Raw genomic sequence first — 22,846 nt, forward strand, 5'->3', positions numbered from 1 at the left:
ATGCTGGGGTGCAGGGCTTTGTGATTGGACCATGGACCCATGCGATAGAGTGAGGTGCAAAAATGAAATCATGCCTAGCAGAGGATGGTTTCACAATGCTAAATGCTAGGCTGGCTGTGGTGCAATTGGTTAGTGCGTCTGGCTGGTAACAGCAAGGTTACAGGTTCGATTCCATCCAGGCATGTATTTTCCTTTTGCGTTCAACAGTTGTCCAAACAGAGCCAACAGAGCCCCAGATAGCCATGTAGAGTTAGGTCACAGCTAGCCTGGCTGTGGTGCAATCGGTTAGTGTGTCTGGCTGGTAACAGCAAGGTTACAGGTTCGATTCCATCCAGGCATGTCTTTTCCTTTTGAGTTCAACAGTTGTCCAAACACCGAGCACAAAGTTTTGCATGCGTACAGTTTTACGCACGCAAAATACCCCATGGGGTTCAATGGCGCAGCGCGCGCACAGCAAAAGGAAAAGACATGCCTGATGGAATCAAACCTGTAACCTTGCTGTTACCAGCAGACACACTAACCAATTGCACCACAGCCAGGCTAGCTGTGACCTAACTCTACATGGCTATCTGGGGCTCTGTTGGCTCTGTTTGGACAACTGTTGAACGCAAAAGGAAAAGACATGCCTGGATGAATTGAACCTGTAACCTTGCTGTTACCAGCCAGACACACTAACCAATTGCACCACAGCCAGCCTAGCATTTAGCACTGTGAAACCATCCTCTGCTAGGCATGATTTCATTTTTGCACCTCACTCTATCGCATGGTCCAATCACAAAGCCCTGCACCCAGCATGTGTCTCATATGACTGTCTACAAGTAAGATTTAGGTTAGCAGTCTATTTAGTGTGAGGAGGAGGAGGAGGAGGAGGAGGAGGAGGAGGAGGAGGAGGAGGTTGGTTGGTTTTTCATTTTTAGGCATCTAGAGGGATAGAAACCTTTGCAAACTTTAAATACTAAATTTCGTAATCGTAATTACGAAAATTTGCGTAATTTGCGAAAATTACGAAATTTCGATTACTGCTAAAATCGTAATTGTAGTAATTTCGCGAAATTTCGGAAATTCGTAATTAGGTCATTACGCTCATCCCTACCTGTACATCAGACCCATCACTTGTTTCTGAAGCACTACACCCAACTGTACATCAGCCCATCACTTGTTTTTGACATCCTAGGCCCACCCACCTGTACATCAGACCCATCACTTGTTTCTGATGCCCTAGGCCCACCCACCTGTACATCAGCCCATCACTTTTTCAGGGGTTTCCATTTACAAAAGTATTACATATTACAAAAGGATTACATAAAGACCTGAACTCTCATCTCTCCTCTGCAGAATTGACCGTGAAAAAAATGCCAGCTTGGATTCTCTGGTTTGTGGGATGTCTCGTCACCATAATCATTGTCATGCTAATATTTATAGCCAAAGATTATGGCAAAGACAGGTGAGTCAACTCAATATAGGACTGACTGCAGCAGATACTTTTAAAGAGGCCCTGTAAAGACATATAGTAGAATGAAGTAAATTATTCAGGATACCCATTTTTACAGTAATTTACCTGGTTTCAGCATCAGAAACACTTCCTATATCTATATATTGCTATATATTAGTATGTAGCCCGACCCTCCCAGTGATGCTTAGTCTAGGCTGTTTAGCTATGCAGAATTCTCCTCCTAGAGCATTCTGGGAGACCAGCGGTGGCGTAACTAAGGAGTTTGGGGCCGCAGTGCAAGTTATACATGGGGCCCCAAGCTGCAGCATCAGAGAGATGTATTTAGAGTAAGGAAACAGTTATTTATGATTAAGGATTGCCACTCTGCAATGCGGCCCAAAAAAGTAGTGGACAGCACTGTCTTTTGAAGCTCTTATCTCAAATGTCTCTCATTGTTTCTTGTTTGTTTATGGTTTTCCTGCAGAGGAAAGTTCAAAAGGTCATTAGCTCTGCTCTGTGAAATCCAATGCTGAGTGTATTGTGTAAACTGCATATATTAGACAATGATGCAATGCTGTTAAAAAAAAAGCTACACAACTGAAAATAAAAATATGAGACTCTTTACTTTGTTACTAATGTTCTATTAATTATCAGTACTACACATACAATTCATAATATCATAAGGTTTTGTTTTCGCTGCAGTGTCACTTTAATACTTTTAGCCATAGACTGGTGCGTAACAATAGACCCTGCAAGGGATGCAGCCGCAGGGGGGCCAGAAGCTGCAGGGGACCCCATTGAGGGGAGAAGTTCCTTTTCCCTGTCTTGAGACACTGACAACTAAGAGAAAAATCTTTCTGCTCTCTGCACAATTGTTCTAATGACTGCCTCTGCTCAGCCACTGATAAGGATTCATACAAAGTTTTGCAGACAAAGGCCTGGTGCACACCAAAACCCGCTAGCAGATCCGCAAAATGCTAGCAGATTTTGAAACGCTTTTTCTTCTTTTTCTGCAGCGTTTCAGCTAGCGTTTTGCGGTTTTGTGTAGCGGTTTTGGTGTAGTAGATTTCATGTATTGTTACAGTAAAGCTGTTACTGAACAGCTACTGTAACAAAAAACGCCTGGCAAACCGCTCTGAAGTGCCGTTTTTCAGAGCGGTTTGCGTTTTTTCTATACTTAACATTGGGGCAGAAACGCATCCGCAATCCAAAATCTGCAGCAGCCCGGGAGTATGCGTTTCTGCAAAACGCCTCCCGCTCTGGTGTGCACCAGCCCATTGAAATACATTACGCAAGCGGATCCGCACCCGCAAGCGGATCGCTAACCGCAGCGGAAACGCTCTGGTGTGCACTAGGCCATAGATTTGTAGACAGTCCCTATTCAGTGTGCAGCAGGGTCCCCAACCTCTCTAGGCCTCTCCAAGTGCTCTGTAATACTGGAGAAGTCTGCAGAGCCAGTTCTGCTTCATCAGGGATGGACAGAGTGAGTGTAATAAGCTGAGGCAGGAAGCACACTCGTCTGTTGGTTTTTATATGCATTTTTTGTACACCATGTGTGCGAGGGGGGGGGGGGGCAATCAAAGACTCGCAAAGGGGCCCATTGATTTCTAGTTACGCCCCTGCCCATAGACCCTGAACAAGCATGCAGGTTGGATGTTTCTTGCAAAAATGTCAAGATTTTCGCGTTTTTGGTTTAGGTGTGTAATTCAGACACCACTGAAGCAAAAGATCAGCAGGAAAACCATGCAACCGTTATACTTTAAGAAGTTATTTGGCATTCTAAAAAACAAACAAGCTGACACTTACTTGGGGCTTCTATCAGCCCCCTGCAGCTGTCATGTCCGGCGCCGTCCTCCTCTGATTCTCTGTTCCCCGCCGCCGCTCCCAGTCTAATCACGCAAGTAATTATACTGCAGCTGTGCAGCTGTAGCCTACCGCGCATGTCATCAAGAGCTAACTGTGCAGGTGCAGTACAAGAAAACTTTGTACTGCGCCTGCGCAGTAAGCTCCCAATGACGCACACGGGAGCGAGCATTATTAGTCTATTTAGACAAATATTAGACCTGGACCGGCGGCGGGGAACAGAGCATCGTAGGAGGACGGCGCGGGACATAACAGCTGCAGGGGGCTGATAGAAGCCCCAGGTAAGTGTCAGCGTGTTTGTTTTGTAGAATGCCACAGAAATTCTTTAAAAGGAAATAAACATGGCAGCCTCCGTAGCCCTCTTACTTCAGGTTCCCTTTAAGTACTATACTAACCATCAAAGAAGAGAACTAATGTAAGTGAAAAACCCCACATTTAAAAAATTTGGCAAAATGTGTTTTGTAAACTGCAATACTGTATAGTGTAAGGGTCCGTTCTCACTTGAGCGGGAACGCACGATTCCCGCTCAAGGCAAACCGCTAGCGGTTTTTAAAAACTGCTAGCACATGTAACACTATGGCAGTGTTCTCACTGCGGTGTTTGCGGTTAGCGTTAACTGCAAACGTGTTACATGCAGCGGTTTGCCAGTGATTAGCAATTAGCGATCGTGATTAGCATGCATTGCACTGCAAATTGCGATTGCTCCCAAAACACTGCAGTGTCCAGTGATTTTTCTGTGTTAATCGCGGACTCACTCCCGCAAAATGCCGGCGTTTTGCGGTTTTAGGTGTGAACGGGGCCTAAAAATGCACAAAAGATCTATGCCAGTCCACGGTTAGTACCATACTTTCCATGATTTTAGGCCGTGACAATAAGCTGTGAAAATAACAGGCTGTGAAGGTGCAAAAGTACAACAACTCTTTCCAGTCATAGAACACAAGCCGTGTTACAAAGTGATAGGCACTTGTCGCCACTGCAGCCCCAGCTTACCTGGACCGGCTGGTCTGCACCGCACACTGGACCAGAAAAGACCACTGCTGCTGCTCTCCTCCTCTGCCTCTTCTTCACTGGACCCCCAGCAGAAGCATCTTCATAGCTCCCACCGGGGCTACCCATCCTAGTGGACCAATGGTGAGCCTTGGCGGCCATAAGGCACTGTAGGCTCGTGCGTACAGGCGCCTGATGATGGAAAGGCAGCTCACTCCCCTTCTCGGGTGCTTCCCTCCTTCCCTATGCAAAGTCCCAAGTGGAGGATAAATGGCAAGCTACTCACCCAGCTCTCGGCATTCCACTGAGGAGATCTCCCATTAGCTACTTACAACGCGTTCCAAATTATTATGTAAATTATATTTCCCTCTGATTTTCCTAAAGAGTGGATGGATGTGGAAGTCAGCATCATTCACCAACCATTAGAGTACAAATCAAATGTTACTGAACAAAGTTCCTCATAATAACAGGATGTCTTAAAAACGTAAAATGCACGGTTTCAAATTATTACGCACAACAGAGTTTCAAAAAATGTTATTGGTGGTAAAGAACTGAAGATGGTCATTTGTTGAATTTGTAGGAGTTCATATTTACTATAATGAAAAGCTATTTAAATCAAAAACATCTTAACAGGTCAAATATCATATTATCATAGGACCCCTTGTTTGATAGCAGCTTCACAATTCTTTCATCCATTGAACTTTTTGAGTTTTTAGAGAGTTTTTGCTTGAATGTAATCGCAGGATGTCAGAATAGCCTCCCGGAGCTGCTGTTTGGATGTAAACTGCCTCCCACTCTTGTAGATCTTTTGCTTAACTATTTCACATTCCTGGACGTGAAACTCACGTCCAGGAAGCCATGTGCGCTCCTGCGCGTCCACGCGGCCGATCGCGCGCGTGCACGCGCGCGATCGGCCGGCGGTTTGTTAGCCAGTGAATCAGTGAATCGGGCAACGGTGCCCGATCACTGATTCCTCTCCCCCGCAGAAAAAGCGACAGCTTCTCTCGGAAGCTACGCTTTTTCTGCCTCCTATGTCGCTCTAAGCGTACGTGGTACGCTTAGAGTGACGTCACTGTAAACAACTCATGGCTGCCATCTTGTGGCCAAAAAGTAAACTACAGCTAAATGTTAAATAAAAATAAAAATACACATATATTTACAAAAAAAATACAATTTCAATCCCACCCTCCCAAAAATACCCACATAAAATGTTTAATTAAAAAAAAAAAAAAAACATTACAATTAAAAAAAAAAAAAAAACACAAATATTTACCTAAGGGTCTAAACTTTTTAAATATCTATGTAAAGATGAAATATTTCTTTTTTTTTTTTATTATAAGCTTGTAAATAGTGATGAATGCAAAACGGAAAAAATGCACTTTTATTTCCAAATAAAATATTGTCGCCATACATTGTGATAGGGACATAATTTAAATGGTGTAATAAACGGGACAAATGGGCATATACAATACGTGGGTTTTAATTATGGAGGCATGTATTATTTTAAAACTATAATTGCCGAAAAGTGAGAAATAATGATTTGTTTCCGTTTTCTTCTTATTCTTCCTTTTAAAATGCATTTACAGTAAAGTGGCTCTTAGTAAAATGTACCCCCCAAAGAAAGCCTAATTGGTGGCGGAAAAAACAAGATATAGATCAGTTCATTGTGATAAGTAGTAATAAAGTTATAGGCTAATGAATGGGAGGTGAACATTGTTCGGATGCATGAAGCGAAAAACGACTGAATGCGAACTGGTTAAGATTGCTCCAAAGGTTCTCAATAGGATTAAGGTCAGGGGAGGATGGGGGCCACACCATGGGTTTCTCTCCTTTTATGCCAATAGCAGCCAGTGACCAGGGACGGATTTAGGCCAAGGCCGCCTAGGCTATGGCCTAGGGCACCACAGGAGCAAGGGCACCAAAGCAGCAGGCTAAACTGGTGCAGCATTTGCAAGCTTGTAAATGCTGCAATGCAGGGAGATCAGGCGAGCGCCTGACTGCGGTACTCTGCTGGTAGCCGCAAGTTTGCATTGTGGCTGGCGGCTATGGACTTTGGCAGTATTGGAGACAGAAAGAAAGAGGAAGCTTCTACACTGGAGATGAGCTGATGGCTGCTGCAGTGTGAAGGCGAGCTGGCTACCTATACTGAAAGGGTGGGTGGGAAATGGAAATTAAGAGAGTCATCTGGCTACCTATACTGGAGGGAAGGGGGGAGGGGTCATCTCGCTACCTATACTGGAGGGAAAGGGGGGAGGGGTCATCTGGCTACCTACAGTATACTGGAGGGGGGTCATCAGGCTACCTATACTAAAGGGAATGGGGAGGTTACAACTAACTACCTATACTGGAGGGAAGGGGGGAGGGGTCATCTCGCTACCTATACTGAAGGGGGGTGGCTGGTAATAGTGGCCTTGGGCGGTAAAGACAGGGGCGTAGCAATAGCCATAGCAGCCATGGGGTCCTGGAGCATAGGGGGCCCAGGTGGTACCTAATGTATTTACCATTAACTTTCTTGTGATCCTCCTCCATCTCACTTTGTCTCAGTGCCCATGAACTATGTGCAGTGTAAATTGCATGAGAATGTAAATTGTCCAATTAACTCATATCCATAGGATGGGGCGGGTGGCATTGCATAAGAGTGTCTCCATCTGAGGGCCCCATGAAAGTTTTGCTATGGGGCCCCATGATCTCTAGCTACACCACTGGGTAAAGAGTACAAATCCGACCCTGCCAGTGACACAAAAGTAATCCTTGCAGCATGAGATGGTACATTATCATGCATGAAGATGATTTTATCACGGAAAATATGGTCCTTCATTTTGTACCATGGAAGAAAGTGGTCAGTCTGGAACTCCACATATTTTCCAGACGTCATTTTCACACCTTTAGGGACCCTAAAGGGGCAGAAGAGCGCTCTTCCCATAATTCCCAGCCCCAAACATTACTCCGCCATCTCCTTGCTGACATTGCAGCCTTGTTGGGATGTGGTGGGCGGCGTTAACCAACCATCCACCACTCCATCCAACTGGACCGTGAAGAGTTGCACGGCACTTATCAGCAGGGGTGCAGCTATGGTTTTGGTGGCCCCAAGCAGCCTATAACTTGAGCCCCCCCCCCCCTTGGTGTTGCCCCACCACCAAAGAAAGTGGTGGGTGTGGCCAAGACATGATGTGGGTGGAGCCGAATACTACCAAAATACAGGTAGTTCCCGGTTAATATATGAGATAGGGCACAGGTGGTGCCCCCAGTATAGGTAGCGAGCTGTAGGTGCTGCCGTATAGGTATCCAGGTACATGTGATGCCCCATTATAGGTTAGAAAGGGCTTTACATAACCCCGTTACAACGTGGACTCTCTCCCTGTTTCGCCGGGCTCTCCTGCTCTCCCTGTGCTCTTCTCCTCTCGCCGCATTTTATCAAATGGTTACTTCCAGCGACACCTCTGATGAAAGCTGCGCTTGGGAAACCATGAGGACAGGATGCTGCGGTGACAAGAGGAGAGAGTGGGTCTGGTAACTGGAGGAGAGCGTGGCGAGAGGAGTCCGTGCAGGAACTGGGTTGCGTGAGTAAAAGTGGACCCCTGGGATGGCACAGGGCAGGTCGGTGGGTGGCTGCCAGCAGCAGAGTGAGGCCCCAAGCGGGGGAGTGCCTCACATGTACGCTGGTGGTACCCCCTGCTTATCAGTAAACAAGAATGTTGTTGATGTTTTTACCGGGGGTCCAGTGAAGAACAAGCAGTGGCGGATGTCAGAGCTGGTCCAACGGGGGCGGCACACAACAACAGGAAGCGATGGGAATCAACAGTGCCAGGAGGGTATAGCATATAGCGGCGGATGTCGGGTAAGTGTCGTGGACCTTTGTGGCTACTAATAGATGTTGGGTGCAGTGGCGTAGCTAGATAATATGGGGCCCTCAGATGGAGGCACTCTTCAGCAATGCCACCCGACCCCTACCCTATGGGTGTGAGTTCATTGGGAAATGTACATTCTCATGGAATGTACGCTGCATATAGTCCATGGGCACTGAGACAAAGTCAAAGAGTAAAGGAAAACAAGAAAGTTAATAGCGAATACATCAATGACCATTGGGCCCCATGGCAGCTGCTATGGCTTTTGCTACGCCTCTGGTTGGGTGACAGTGACAGGTTGCGCATGCTTCTCCCAGGGGAGCGAGGCAGCAGTGCCGTAGGAAAGCTCCATGGGACGAACCCTCGCACCTCATCGCCCAGCACACAGGAGCATCACTGTGGTGATTAATAGCTACTATTAACGCCATTGCACAAGTGAAGCTAGCAATTGGATTTGCTGGAAATCCTCATGCATTAGCCAGGCGATGGGTAGCTCACACGCGGCAAGCTACTTATCACTCTACATCCCTAAATAGAATCGGGCCCACTAAGAACAACAGATGCTGGACTACGTTTCCCAGCATTCCTGCATTGCAGTAGAAACCATGAGACCCGTATCAGAGGAAGTTGACTTTAAAGAGGAACTCCAGTGAAAATAATGTAATTAAAAAAAGTGGTTCATTTTTACAACAATTATGTATAAATGATTGTCAGTGTTTGCCAATTGTAAAATCCTTTAAATCCCTGATTTACATTCTGATATTTATTACATGGTGACATTTTTACTGCTGGCAGGTGATGTAGCTGCTGCATGCTTTTTTAGCAGTTGGAAACAGCTGTAAACAGCAATTTCCCACAATGCAACAAGGTTCACAGACAGGAAACTACCAGGAGTACCACGGTCCTCAGAGTTTCTTGTGGGAGGGGTTTCACCACAATATCAGTCATACAGAGCCCCCTGATGGTCTGTTTGTGAAAAGGAATAGATTTCTCATGTAAAAGGGGGCATCAGCTACTGATTGGGATGAAGTTCAATTATTGGTGGGAGTTTCTCTTTACTTTCACAGGAAGCAGGTGGTCAGCTATCACAAGACATCAGTCTGCTAACAGACAGGTTTTAGAGCTATTAACGGCTGCGAGCAAGGCAAGCACAACCGCACACTGACTTATTGGATACAGAAAACTCAAGTCCCAAAAGTAATACTTATAATTTACACCAATAATCTCAACTGCATTGTAAATTTGTGCTGTTTTGTTTAGTTGGGCTTCAATGACTTGCCTCTTATCTCCATGCAGCGAGCATTGGTGGAAAAAGCTTTGGTGTGGAAAAAGAGAACAAAGTTATCAGCAACTTCCTCAAAACCCATCAGACGACTGTGAGAACTCTGATTCTGACTCCGCACCACCGAAAAAGCTAGAAGCTCCAAGACTTGAGAAGGAGGTGGAGCTTCAGAAGTATGATAGCCGCAGCTTAGCTCGTGCTAAGGGCCGTCCGTGGAGGAACAGCGCCCTATGAGAGAAGGCCGCAGCAGACAGAAGCAAGCCAGGTGCCACCGATTCAACAATTCAATTTGCTAAACGATCATTTATGAATAAAACTTTGTATGAACAATCGTAATGATCATTTTTGACCACTAATGAAAAAAAAAATCTAGCCAATCCGAACAGATTCATGAAATCAATCCGATTTTCAGATCCGTCCTGTCAATGTGATCGGATCGGTTTGGCGATTTTTGTCTATTTGTGCTCCCAACGGATCAGTTTCGATCGTTCATATGAAGTTTCATTCATAAATGTTCGTTCGGTGAATTGTATTGTTAGTGGGAACCATTGACGGGGGGCACTGCTCTGTAGCATCTTTGGTATCGATTCTAGTTTTTATCTGTGGTGTATTCTGCTGCCTAATTAAATCAAATGGGGGGGGGGGGGGACAAGCTGCCTGTTATGTGGGGGATAGGTATAGACTGACGTATTGCGATATTTCATTGTTATAGGCCATACTTCACTTCAACTTGGGCACAGCCAATTTAACCGAGACTACACATTAAAATAAACAATCTCTTGCATTGATTGGACCCTTCTGAGGAGGCTTCCTATAGGCGCCCTCCTCCAGGGAAATGAGCCAGCCTGACCTATCCAGGCTTTGTTTGTTTTACTATGTTCCTGTTCTTCTTTTTTCTGTCAGTAGATCGTAACTCTTTAAACTGTGACTAATATGACGGTTAACCGCTTAACTTCCCTCCGCTGAGGGGCTAAAACAGGCACACAGGCGTTTATAAACTTCCATCTTGCCTTAAGTGGTTAAAGTAGGATTATACTCTGAAAAACTAGTAGTTCTAGAAAAACTAGAAGTTTCAGTAACTACTGTTAGGTACTCAAGTCAAAAGAAAATTTAAAAGCATCCCCTCTGTGTAAAAACGCTTACTTTCACTGCAGAGAGCAGTACATGCTTTATTATCTCTTGCTATTCGGCAAATGTAATCATTGCCAGCCAGGAGACTCTCTGGCTGTGTCTTTACTCTGCTCCCCTTCCTCTGCTGACGTGACTCTGTTGCCAGGGCGATTTGCCTGATCAGCAGAGGGAGGGAGCTGAATCAAGACACAGGCAGAGTGTCTCCTGGCTGGCACTTTAGTCGATTAGCCAAAGATAAGCAAGCCTGTACTGCTCTCTGCAGTGAAAGCAAACGTTTTTACATGCAGGGTATGTTTGGGAAAGCTATCAAATGGCATGAGCACACTTGTGTCCGCTTCTGTCTGCTTTCCAGCATTTCCAACATTGATGTGTTGGCGAAAAGCGGACAGAAGCGCACTAGTGTGCTCAGGTAGTTACTGAAGTTTTTGTTTTGTATAATCCCACTAGTATATTCCAACTTGAATACTCTATCATTGCTTCTATGCAGCAATGTTTACTGGTTGTAATATTCATGTTGAGATCTTTTGTTGATGTTGATAAAAATAGCATTTACCCCCCAAAAATTGTCATTTTGCTCAAAACCTTTGTACAGTTTTCAGACATCCATCTTTTTCATTTGGGGAAAGGGGGGAGGGGTCCTCTCCAAGTAGAGGACTCAAAAATGTACTATAATAAAATATAACGTTTACTGGATGTGCATTAAAAATGTTTCCTTTATCTTTCGATTTTCCTTATTCATCCAATGACAAAACTACACTCACATAAAACAAAGGTCAGGTATAGCACAAGCGTGTTCTCCATTATTAATACCCAGCTAAATAAGTTTGGGTTGATGTTAGCGTAAACTTGCACTAAATACACATACAACAAACCACATACCTATGAAATCGCTGCCGGGCGACTTGGGCGCAGGATACAGCCAGTATATGGCTTATCCTGCTGCTGCACAAGTTCCCGGCGGTGTTAATTACTATTCCCCCTCCAGGTCCACGTGGATGGTGGGGAAAGATGTAATTCGGCTTCCAGCTATTGCTGGCGGCCGAATTACAGTGGTTTTAAAGTAACATCAGATCAGTCCTCTGACGGCGCCGAAGTTACTCCCTGTGTGCCGCTATAGCCGTAATTCCTATTATGGTCTATGGTGGCGCTAGCTGCGGCCAAAACCCCTGCACTGTTACTTCAGTGCTCGCAAAAAACCCTACATGTTTCACACCAAGTTGGGGCTTCGTCAGGGCTGGACAAAATAAAGTGCACTAGTGGAAGGTGCAGCGGTATATTTACATGAAATACAATGTCATTAATAAATAACTGAGATATAGTGATCTGGTCCAGCCAGGAGTGTGAGTGTAGTTTGATCATTTTCTAGTCTCTCTGATTGCTTTTCAATTCTGATATAGTAAACTACTTGGCAAGGTTCCTTGAAGTTTACTATAAGGGGATTTTTACTGTATTGCTGTTAATTTTGAGTATTGGGTATCTGCGGACAGATGTGCGCAGGATGGAGACAACGTCATTACCAAAGCAAACAGCAAACCCCAGTATGACGCACAGCTATGAGCACTAGAGTTTGCAGTGTCCAGAAGCGGCAGGTACAGATCCCCTAGTTTTTGCCATGGCCAGATTACTGAAAAGGACACAAAGGCCTTGGCCCTGGTGTCTGCAGCCAAAGGGGGCGGTTGGACAGGGAAGAGGGTTTGCTGCATATGGAGGTGGAGGCTCCAAATTAAAAAAGGAAGCTGCAAATGGGGATCAACACATGCAGTGTTGCTGCTGCCAAAGAGCACTGTACATGAATCATATCTTATGTTACTAATATAATAAATGGGAAAGTTCGGATGTTTGGAAGTTTGTTACTCGATCACGCAAAAATGGCTGAATGGATTTGAATGAAATTTGGCACACACATAGTACATTACCTGGAATAAAGTATAGGATACGTTTTATTCCCATAACCAAAAAGTGGGCGGAGACAAATACAATTTCACTGGGAAAACATAAACTGCAGCCATTCTTACACTGTTAATGGCAGGGCGCTCAAACTTTGCACAGTTGGTCAAAATCAAAATCAATATTCACCTATTGATTTTCAAGGGAACATTTAATTACTTCCATTCTTGCACTGTTAATGGCACAAGCCTCAAACCTGTTACAGTTGGTCATTGGGCGACTGGGATTCAATTTCAGAAAAGGGGGTGGAGCCACAAACAGCCAATCAGATTTGCTTCAGTTCAATTCAAATTATTGATGCCAAAGACCATAAAACACACAAACTTGGTCATTGAGTAATTGTGTGTTGGGCCAGTTAGGGTTAGAAAAAGTGGGCGGAGCCAACACCAGCCAAATACATAACCGAGCAACGCCGGACCATCAGCTAGTGGTACTTATGGAATGCTGGTGGGCTGCTGCACAAGTTGGCCTAGGGGGTCTAAAAATATAAATCTGTCCCTGTTTTTAGCCACATTTTTTTTCTACAGTGTTTCCCCGAAAATAATGAATACCACAACTATTTGAGCCAAATTAACATACACAATATGTGTCTCCAAGGGGCTGTAAACATTACTAACACCACAAGAAAAGATGCCCAATCCAAAGACTTGTATGATATGAAAGTCACAACTCATCACGTTTAAATGTGATGAGTTGTGACTTTCATCTCCCCCGAAAATAAGTCTGTGGTTACATTAAAGCGGCCCTGTAGTGACGTATAGCGGAATGCAGTAAATTGTTCAGAATACCCATTTTTAGGGTAATTTTCCTGGTTTGAGCATCAGAAACCATTCCTATATCTATATATGGCTGTATATTGCCCTCTTTCGCCCATATGCAATTAACTTTTTTTTTCATGAGGTTTTTCAAACCTTGCCAATAAAAATGCCCTTTAAACCACCAGGAAGCACGAAAATACTCTAAATCATTTTGATAGTATTTTTCAGCTACTTTTTGGCACTTTTTTAAATGCTGCCGAGTGGAGAAAAAATCAAGGCAAAAAGTTAATTAAAAAAGGACCATAAACTCTAAAGTCGCCACAATTGAAGGTAGCCATACATCCAGTGATGTAGCTAAGGAGCTGTGGGCCCCAGGCGGTGCAAGTTTTACATTGGGGCCCTCCAAGCACTCTGTACATAACAATTGATACGGAGCACTAAAACCTGCCAATGGCAACTACAGTGTCAGAGGTGCAAGAAGGGGATGGGGAACAGTTTGTTAATGATTAATACTGTTCAAAGCATCTATAGAAGTGAATATTATCAGCACAGGACCAATAAAGAGCTAATACTGTGGTTGAGGGTGGGCCTCTTGGGGCCCCTCTGGCCCAAGGGCCCCAATGTGGTCTCAACCTCTGCATCTCCTATTGCTACGCCACTGAATACATCTAGCGATGATGGGCAGATGCAACCAAGAGACCAATCTCTCTCTCTGATCGAACCTGATTAAAGAGAGATCTGTCAGCAGCCCATACACCGCAGGCTGATTCCTGATTGATTTCAGCATGAAATATCTCGGGGATCATCGAGTCCAACACCTCTTCACTTCCCCCCAGTGTATAAATATAACCCCCTTCCCCCGTGTGTGTATTTATACATTACCTGTCCTTTGCCATCCACCACGCAGTGTCCATCCGTCTTCAGAATCCCCTGCTATTCCATTATCACTATACACGCTGCTAGAATGTACACTAGAGGCAGCGCCAGGGGTTTCATTGAGTTTGTTGCTCGTCCCGATATCGCTCGCCGTTTCTCATCCGCACCCATTCGAGCACGAGGGCCTGACATCTTGCAGCATGTCCAATTGATACATGCAACCAATTTGGGGCGAAAATTGGTCGCATTGTCGATCAGACATGCTTTTGGCTGGCACCAATTGTCATCCGATTCAATATCTATCAAATTGGATGGTTGTTCGGAAGTGAAGAGATGTTTGTCCAGCTTTAGTTCCAAAAAATACATTTCCAAAAACTCTGAGTGTGGGACCTGCAGACAATGAACATAGGCAGTCAAGTTCCTGTTTAATCACACATGATAATGACCCAGCAGTGGTACAAACAAACCAGACAGTGAATCCACAAGTGAGTCTACCCCAGACCAAGGGAACTGAGGGAGAGGACCTCTCCTACCAGCTGACTGGTCTGCTAATGATGCTCATTTTAGTAATTACTCCTCAGGTCCTATTGTCACTCAAGTTCTCAATAACAAAAAGTCCTTCACCTCCTGTCCCCGAGGGGTGTGAAAACAGACACTGAAGGGAAGTGAAGGCCCAAACACCATTATCTGCATTCATGAGCATGCTGATTAATTGCCAATCATCATCCACAGGTAGCCAGGGTAAGAGGTGATTGGACTTGTGTTGTTGTGATGGAAGTGTTGTGCGACCAATTAAGCATATACATGGGATTTCATGGCTAATATCCTGACACATTAACACGTCAATATCACTGGAGGTTGCCCAGAGGTTTCTGAGGAGGCTTGTGTAGCCACTGGAGGGTCCAGCCTGCTGTGTCCTCTCCATAAATGTGCACACCTCTTCTTAAAAGGCATGTTTTACATATGATGGAGGAGGAAGAAGGAGAGGAAAAATAATCGCAAGCAGCCAAAAACGGGCAGAAAGTTGGTCTAGGCCAGGCATGGGCAAACTTGGCCCTCCAGCTGTTGAGGAACTACAAGTCCCACAATGCATTGCAGGAGTCTGACAGCCACAGTCATGACTCATAAAGGCAAATGCATTGTGGGATTTGTAGTTCCTTAACAGCTGGAGGGCCAAGTTTGCCCATGCCTGGTCTAGGCACAGCAGATCTTGTTCTTATTTCGCATTTACAGTATATAGCATTGACATCTTCTGCAGCACTTTACAGAGCACATAGTCATGTCACTGACTGCCCTCAGACGCATGCCACTGACTGTCCTCAGAGGAGCTCACAGTCTAATTCCTACCATAGTCATAGTCTAACGTCCCACCATATTATTATTGTGTATATTGTATAAAGGAGCCCAATAACAGTACAATATTTTCCTCAGATGCGATAATTCGATCAGATTTTTATGATCACATTGTACAGAAAATCACACAATATGTTGAGAAGATCAACCTGAAACGATTTTATGGTTGAGAGAAAGTGTCCTAATTGACCCATTTATGGGAAGAATGGCTGATTACTTTCCAGTTCCATCCAAGGAAAATATTGCTCTGTTAATGGGCAGCTTATATCTGTAGAGCGCAGGTCTGGAATACATTTGCCGTTCCCCTGTATTACATGGCTGGCTGCCCCCCTCACCCATTATTAAAGAGGAGCTCCAGTGAAAATAATGTAATTTAAAAAAGTGCTTCATTTTTACAATAATTATGTATAAATGATTTAGTCAGTGTTTGCCCATTGTAAAATATTTTAAATCCCTGATTTATATTCTGACATTTATCACATGGTGACATTTTTACTGCTGGCAAGTGATGTAGCTGCTGCTTGCTGTTTTGGCATTTGGAAACAGCTGTAAACTGCTATTTCCCACAATGCAACAGGGTTCACAGACAGGAAACTGCCAGGAGTACGTACTCAGAATTTCTTTGTGGGAGGGGTTTCACCACAATATCAGCCATACAGCGCCCCCTGATGGTCTGTTTGTGAAAAGGAATAGATTTCTCATGTAAAAGGGAGTATCAGCTACTGATTGGAATAAAGTTCAAATCTTGGTCAGAGATTCTCTTTAAGGTCCTTACCCAGGGCAAGATTGCATCATTTGTTTTTGCCAAAAACCACGCACGTCTCGCCGTTCGTGATGCTGGAAGATAGATCGGGAAACATTGCTTGTTGGCGAAGTTCCCTGATCTAATCTTCCTGTGTGTACTTAAAGTGGACCTCAACTTTTGCACAGGACAGAAGGAAAACATATAGAAATGCAACCTGTATGTATTTAGAGAGTTTATCCCGTCCAATTCCCTCTCATCTGTGACTAATCACCATTGTAATCTGATCTCTCAGCTGTGTCAGCTGGCTCCCTCAGCAGAGCAGCTAATTTGTAAACACAGGGTTTTAACCCTCTGTCTGCTTCCATGAAAGCAGGAAGTAGGCACACTGCAGATTGATTGCAGGATTTGTATCAGCTGTAACATAGAAATGTTTTTCTTTGAAGGTTATTATGCTGTTGCTTATAGTTTAGAGTAGAGAGGAAGTTCTGAGTTCAGGTCCCCTTTAACATTATTTTGGTTGCCTGTGGTGACACAGCATGGCCGCTGTGCATAAGGAGGAGGCCAGGGCCTGCAGTAAGTCAGCCTCTCTGCATATTATAGCTACTTGTCACCCGGCACTCATCCTCCTCACAAGAAAGGGAAGAAAAAAAAATAAGGCGAATCCCCTGAATAAAATGTACTCCCTTTTAAAATGCATCCCCATTCACAGATCAAAGCCCCTGTCATCAGGAGGGAAGACAAGCTGGGCTGTAATATTAATACATCAGGCCTGGATTCCCTGCAACACTCCCAGGCATCTGGCAGCCCCACAGTGAATGATAAGTCTCAGGGTATTGTCATAGGTGTGAAGAGCTGGGCTGCATTGTGCAGAGATCACAGGCTGGGATGCTGGGAGGGGCTCCATCCCAGCAGGTTTCTGCTCACACCTCCTGTATAGAGGAGAGAGAGGAACACTGCCTGCACCTCCATTCAGGCCTCACACACAATGCAAGGCCTCTTTGTAGTACAGGAGCAGGTGAAGCCTTGTACTGTGAGGCCTGAAGATACTGGCATATGTCTTCACAGGTCCTCCCTGCTCTGCTACTGTCACTAGTACTCATGTGGCACACAGCCTGTGCTTGCATTGCAGAAAGGAGACCTGAAGTGAGAAGAAAGCAGGGACCGCCATCTTCCTCCTCTAAAGCAGTGGTTCTCAACCTGGGGTCCGCAGACCCCTGGGGGTACATCAGCTGTTGTCAGGGGGTCCCCCAGGGGCCGCAGACAAAATGGCGGACCTGCCTCCAAAGAACCTATACTTGTGGATTAGAGCTAGTCCACACTAGGTCCGGAAACGTATCCGTGGCTGCGTTTTTCAAACCGGATGAAAAACGGAGTCCCGGATACTAATGTTGATAATAGCAGCCAGCCTCACCCAAGTAAAAAACGGATCCGTCTGCGTTTGCGGGGATCCGTTTTCAAAACCTGAACGGAAGGTCCGGATCTGCTGCATTTTCACGCAAGGACCACGGATACACGCAGGGGTAGTGAAAGCAATGAGAAAACGCATCTCCAGCTCCACAGGCAAAAAACGGACGTTAAAACGGATAGCCTGAGCTTTATGATTGGCCCAAAAAAGTCCTCCCACTCCTTCCTAATGATGGAGACGTTTTCTGTCAGGGAAAAACCTGAACGGAAACACTTTCATCAGTTTGCAGTACGGTGGGTACTTCCCCTGATCCGGACTGCAGTGTCCGTCCTGCAACTGTGTCTAGTGTGGACCAGCTCTAAATGTGAATGTCAGCTGGTCTACTAAAGCAGTAAAACTTAACCACTTAAGGACCGCCCCCAGCCGATGGGCGGCGGCAAAGTCCGGGCCCAAACGACCGCAATACGCCCATCGGCGGGGGCAGCTGCGGGAGTGGTTATGCGGCGATCGCGTCATTCGTGACGCGATCAGCCGCCGGGGACTGGCTCCGCCCACCGCTCGTAGTAACCCGCCGGCCGTTCGTAAGCGCCGGCGGGTTACTAGCACCCGGATCGCCGCACTTACATTGTATAATAGGCTTTGTAATGTATACAAAGCCTATTATACTGGCTGCCTCCTGCCCTGGTGGTCCCAGTGTCCGAGGGACCACCAGGGCAGGCTGCAGCCACCCTAGTCTGCACCCAAGCACACTGATTTCCCTCCCCCTGCCCCCTGATCGCCCACAGCACCCCTCAGACCCCCCCCTGCCCACCCCCCAGACCACTGTTTGCACCCAGTCACCCCCCTAATCACCCATCAATCACTCCCTGTCACTATCTGTCAACGCTATTTTTTTTTTTATCCCCCCCCTGCCCACTGCCCCCTCCTGATCACCCCCCCACCCCTCAGATTCTCCCCAGACCCCCCCCCCCAGACCCCTCCCCCCGTGTACTGTATGCATCTATCCCCCCTGATCACCTGTCAATCACCTGTCAATCACCCGTCAATCACCAGTCAATCACCCCCTGTCTCTGCTACCCATCAATCAGCCCCTAACCTGCCCCTTGCGGGCAATCTGATCACCCACCCACACCAATAGATCGCCCGCAGATCCGTCATCAGATCACCTCCCAAATCCATTGTTTACATCTATTCTCTCCTCTAAACACCCACTAATTACCCATCAATCACCTATCAATCACCCCCTATCACCACCTGTCACTGTTACCCATCAGATTAGACCCTAATCTACCCCTTGCGGGCACCCAATCACCCGCCCACACGCTCAGATTGCCCTCAGACCCCCCTTTATCAATTCGCCAGTGCAATATTTACATCTGTTATTCCCTGTAATAACCCACTGATCACCTGTCAATCACCTATCAATCACCCCCTGTCACTGCCACCCATCAATCACCCCCTGTCACTGCCACCCATCAATCAGCCCCTAACCTGCCCCTTGCGGGCAATCTGATCACCCACCCACACCAATAGATCGCCCGCAGATCCGACATCAGATCACCTCCCAAATCCATTGTTTACATCTATTCTCTCCTCTAAACACCCACTAATTACCCATCAATCACCTATCAATCACCCCCTATCACCACCTGTCACTGTTACCCATCAGATTAGACCCTAATCTACCCCTTGCGGGCACCCAATCACCCGCCCACACGCTCAGATTGCCCTCAGACCCCCCTTTATCAATTCGCCAGTGCAATATTTACATCTGTTATTCCCTGTAATAACCCACTGATCACCTGTCAATCACCTATCAATCACCCCCTGTCACTGCCACCCATCAATCACCCCCTGTCACTGCCACCCATCAATCAGCCCCTAACCTGCCCCTTGCGGGCAATCTGATCACCCACCCACACCAATAGATCGCCCGCAGATCCGACATCAGATCACCTCCCAAATCCATTGTTTACATCTATTCTCTCCTCTAAACACCCACTAATTACCCATCAATCACCTATCAATCACCCCCTATCACCACCTGTCACTGTTACCCATCAGATTAGACCCTAATCTACCCCTTGCGGGCACCCAATCACCCGCCCACACGCTCAGATTGCCCTCAGACCCCCCTTTATCAATTCGCCAGTGCAATATTTACATCTGTTATTCCCTGTAATAACCCACTGATCACCTGTCAATCACCTATCAATCACCCCCTGTCACTGCCACCCATCAATCACCCCCTGTCACTGCCACCCATCAATCAGCCCCTAACCTGCCCCTTGCGGGCAATCTGATCACCCACCCACACCAATAGATCGCCCGCAGATCCGACATCAGATCACCTCCCAAGTGCAGTGTTTACATCTCTTCTCTCCTCTAAACACCCACTAATTACCCATCAATCACCCCCTATCACCACCTGTCACGGTTACCCATCAGATTAGACCCTAATCTGCCCCTTGCGGGCACCCAATCACCCGCCCACACCTCAGAACGTCCTCAGACCCCAGCCCTGATCACCTCGCTAGTGCATTGCTTGCATCTATTTCCCCCCTCTAATCACACCTTGAGACACCCATCAATCACCTCCTGTCACCCCCTAGCACACCTACCCATCAGATCAGGCCCTAATTTGCCCCGTGTGGGCTCCTGATCACTCGGCCAAACCCTCAGGTCCCCCTCAGACCCCCTTCTGATCACCTCCCCAGTGCATTGATTGCATCTATTTTCCCCTCTAACCGCCCCCTGAGACACCCATCAATCACCTCCTGTCACCCCTAGCACTCCTATCCATCAGATCAGGCCCAAAACATCCTGTCATCTAAGAGGCCACCCTGCTTATGACCGGTTCCACAAAATTTGCCCCCTCATAGACCACCTGTCATCAAAATTTGCAGATGCTTATACCCCTGATCAGTCATTTTGAGAAATTTGGTTTCCAGACTACTCACAGTTTTGGGCCCGTAAAATGCCAGGGCAGTATAGGAACCCCACAAGTGACCCCATTTTAGAAAGAAGACACCCCAAGGTATTCTGTTAGGTGTATGATGAGTTCATAGAAGATTTTATTTTTTGTCACAAGTTAGCGGAAATTGATATGTATTGTTTTTTTTTTTCACAAAGTGTCATTTTCCGCTAACTTGTGACAAAAAAAAAATCTTCTATGAACTCACCATACTCCTAACAGAATACCTTGGGGTGTCTTCTTTCTAAAATGGGGTCACTTGTGGGGTTCCTATACTGCCCTGGCATTTAAGGGGCCCTAAACCGTGAGCAGTAGTCTAGAATCCAAAGGCCTCAAAATGACCTGTGAATAGGACGTTAGGCCCCTTAGCGCACCTAGGTTGCAAAAAAGTGTCACACATGTGGTATCGCCGTACTCAGAAGAAGTAGTATATTGTGTTTTGGGGTGTATTTTTACACATACCCATGCTGGGTGGGAGAAATCTCTCTGTAAAAGGACAATTGTGTGTAAAAAAAAAATCAAACAATTGTCATTTACAGAGATATTTCTCCCACCCAGCATGGGTATGTGTAAAAATACACCCCAAAACACATTATACTACTTCTCCTGAGTACGGCGGTACCACATGTGTGGCACTTTTTTGCACCCTAAGTGCGCTAAGAGGCCCAAAGTCCAATGAGTACCTTTAGGATTTCACAGGTCATTTTGCGACATTTGGTTTCAAGACTACTCCTCACGGTTTAGGGCCCCTAAAATGCCAGGGCAGTATAGGAACCCCACAAATGACCCCATTTTAGAAAGAAGACACCCCAAGGTATTCCGTTAGGAGTATGGTGAGTTCATAGAAGATTTTATTTTTTGTCACAAGTTAGCGGAAAATGACACTTTGTGAAAAAAAACAATTAAAATCAATTTCCGCTAACTTGTGACAAAAAAAATAAAATCTTCTATGAACTCACCATCCTCCTAACGGAATACCTTGGGGTGTCTTCTTTCTAAAATGGGGTAATTTGTGGGGTTCCTATACTGTCCTGGCATTTTAGGGGCCCTAAACCGTGAGGAGTAGTCTTGAAACCAAATGTCGCAAAATGACCTGTGAAATCCTAAAGGTACTCATTGGACTTTGGGCCTCTTAGCGCACTTAGGGTGCAAAAAAGTGCCACACATGTGGTACCGCCGTACTCAGGAGAAGTAGTATAATGTGTTTTGGGGTGTATTTTTCCACATACCCATGCTGAGTGGCAGAAATATCTCTATAAATAGACAATTGTGTGTAAAAAAAAATAAAACAATTGTCATTTATGGAGATATTTCTCCCACCCAGCATGGGTATGTGTAAAAATACACCCCAAAACACATTATACTACTTCTCCTGAGTACGGCAATACCACATGTGTGGCACTTTTTTGCAGCCTAACTGCGCTAAGGGGCCAAAAGTCCAATGAGCATCTTTAGGCTTTACAGGGGTGCTTACAATTAGGCACCCCCCAAAATGCCAGGACAGTGAACACACCCCACAAATGACCCCATTTTGGAAAGTAGACACTTCAAGGTATTCAGAGAGGAGCATAGTGAGTCCGTGGCAGATTTCATTTTTTTTTGTTGCAAGTTAGAAGAAATGAAAACTTTTTTTTTCTTTTTTTTGTCAGAAAGTGTCATTTTCCGCTAACTTGTGACAAAAAATAAAATCTTCTATGAACTCACCATGCCTCTCACTGAATACTTTGGGATGTCTTCTTTCCAAAATGGGGTCATTTGGGGGGTATTTGTACTATCCTGGAATTTTAGCCCCTCATGAAACCTGACAGGTGCGCAGAAAAGTCAGAGATGCTTGAAAATGGGAAAATTCACTTTTGGCACCATAGTTTGTAAACGCTATAACTTTTACCCAAACCAATAAATATACACTGAATGGGTTTTTTTTAATCAAAAACATGTTTGTCCACAATTTTCGCGCTGCATGTATACAGAAATTTTACTTTATTTGAAAAATGTCAGCACAGAAAGTTAAAAAAATCATTTTTTTGCCAAAATTCATGTCTTTTTTGATGAATATAATAAAAAGTAAAAATCGCAGGAGCAATCAAATAGCATCAAAAGAAAGCTTTATTAGTGAAAAGAAAAGGAGGTAAAATTCATTTAGGTGGTAGGTTGTATGACCGAGCAATAAACCGTGAAAGCTGCAGTGGTCTGAATGGAAAAAAAGTGCCTGGTCCTTAAGGGGTAGAAAGACTGTGGTCCTGAAGTG

The 22,846-nt window shown here is 45.4% G+C and overlaps 1 protein-coding gene across 4 annotated transcripts in view; it reads left to right on the forward strand.

Annotated features, from left to right (window-relative positions):
• Window positions 1-9,740, forward strand: part of LOC137545280 (uncharacterized) — a 37,326-nt gene extending 27,586 nt beyond the window's left edge. For all 4 annotated transcript variants that reach the window (XM_068266395.1, XM_068266401.1, XM_068266407.1 and 1 more), the window contains 2 exons: window positions 1,336-1,444; window positions 9,424-9,740. In XM_068266395.1, coding sequence (XP_068122496.1) covers window positions 1,336-1,444; window positions 9,424-9,643 — 329 coding nt within the window. In that variant the 3' untranslated portion in view covers window positions 9,644-9,740. The remainder of the gene's footprint in view (window positions 1-1,335; window positions 1,445-9,423) is intronic.
• The last annotated feature ends 13,106 nt before the right edge of the window (window positions 9,741-22,846 follow it).

This window comes from Hyperolius riggenbachi, chromosome 1 (assembly GCF_040937935.1).
Source record: "Hyperolius riggenbachi isolate aHypRig1 chromosome 1, aHypRig1.pri, whole genome shotgun sequence".
Lineage (NCBI taxonomy): Eukaryota > Metazoa > Chordata > Amphibia > Anura > Hyperoliidae > Hyperolius > Hyperolius riggenbachi.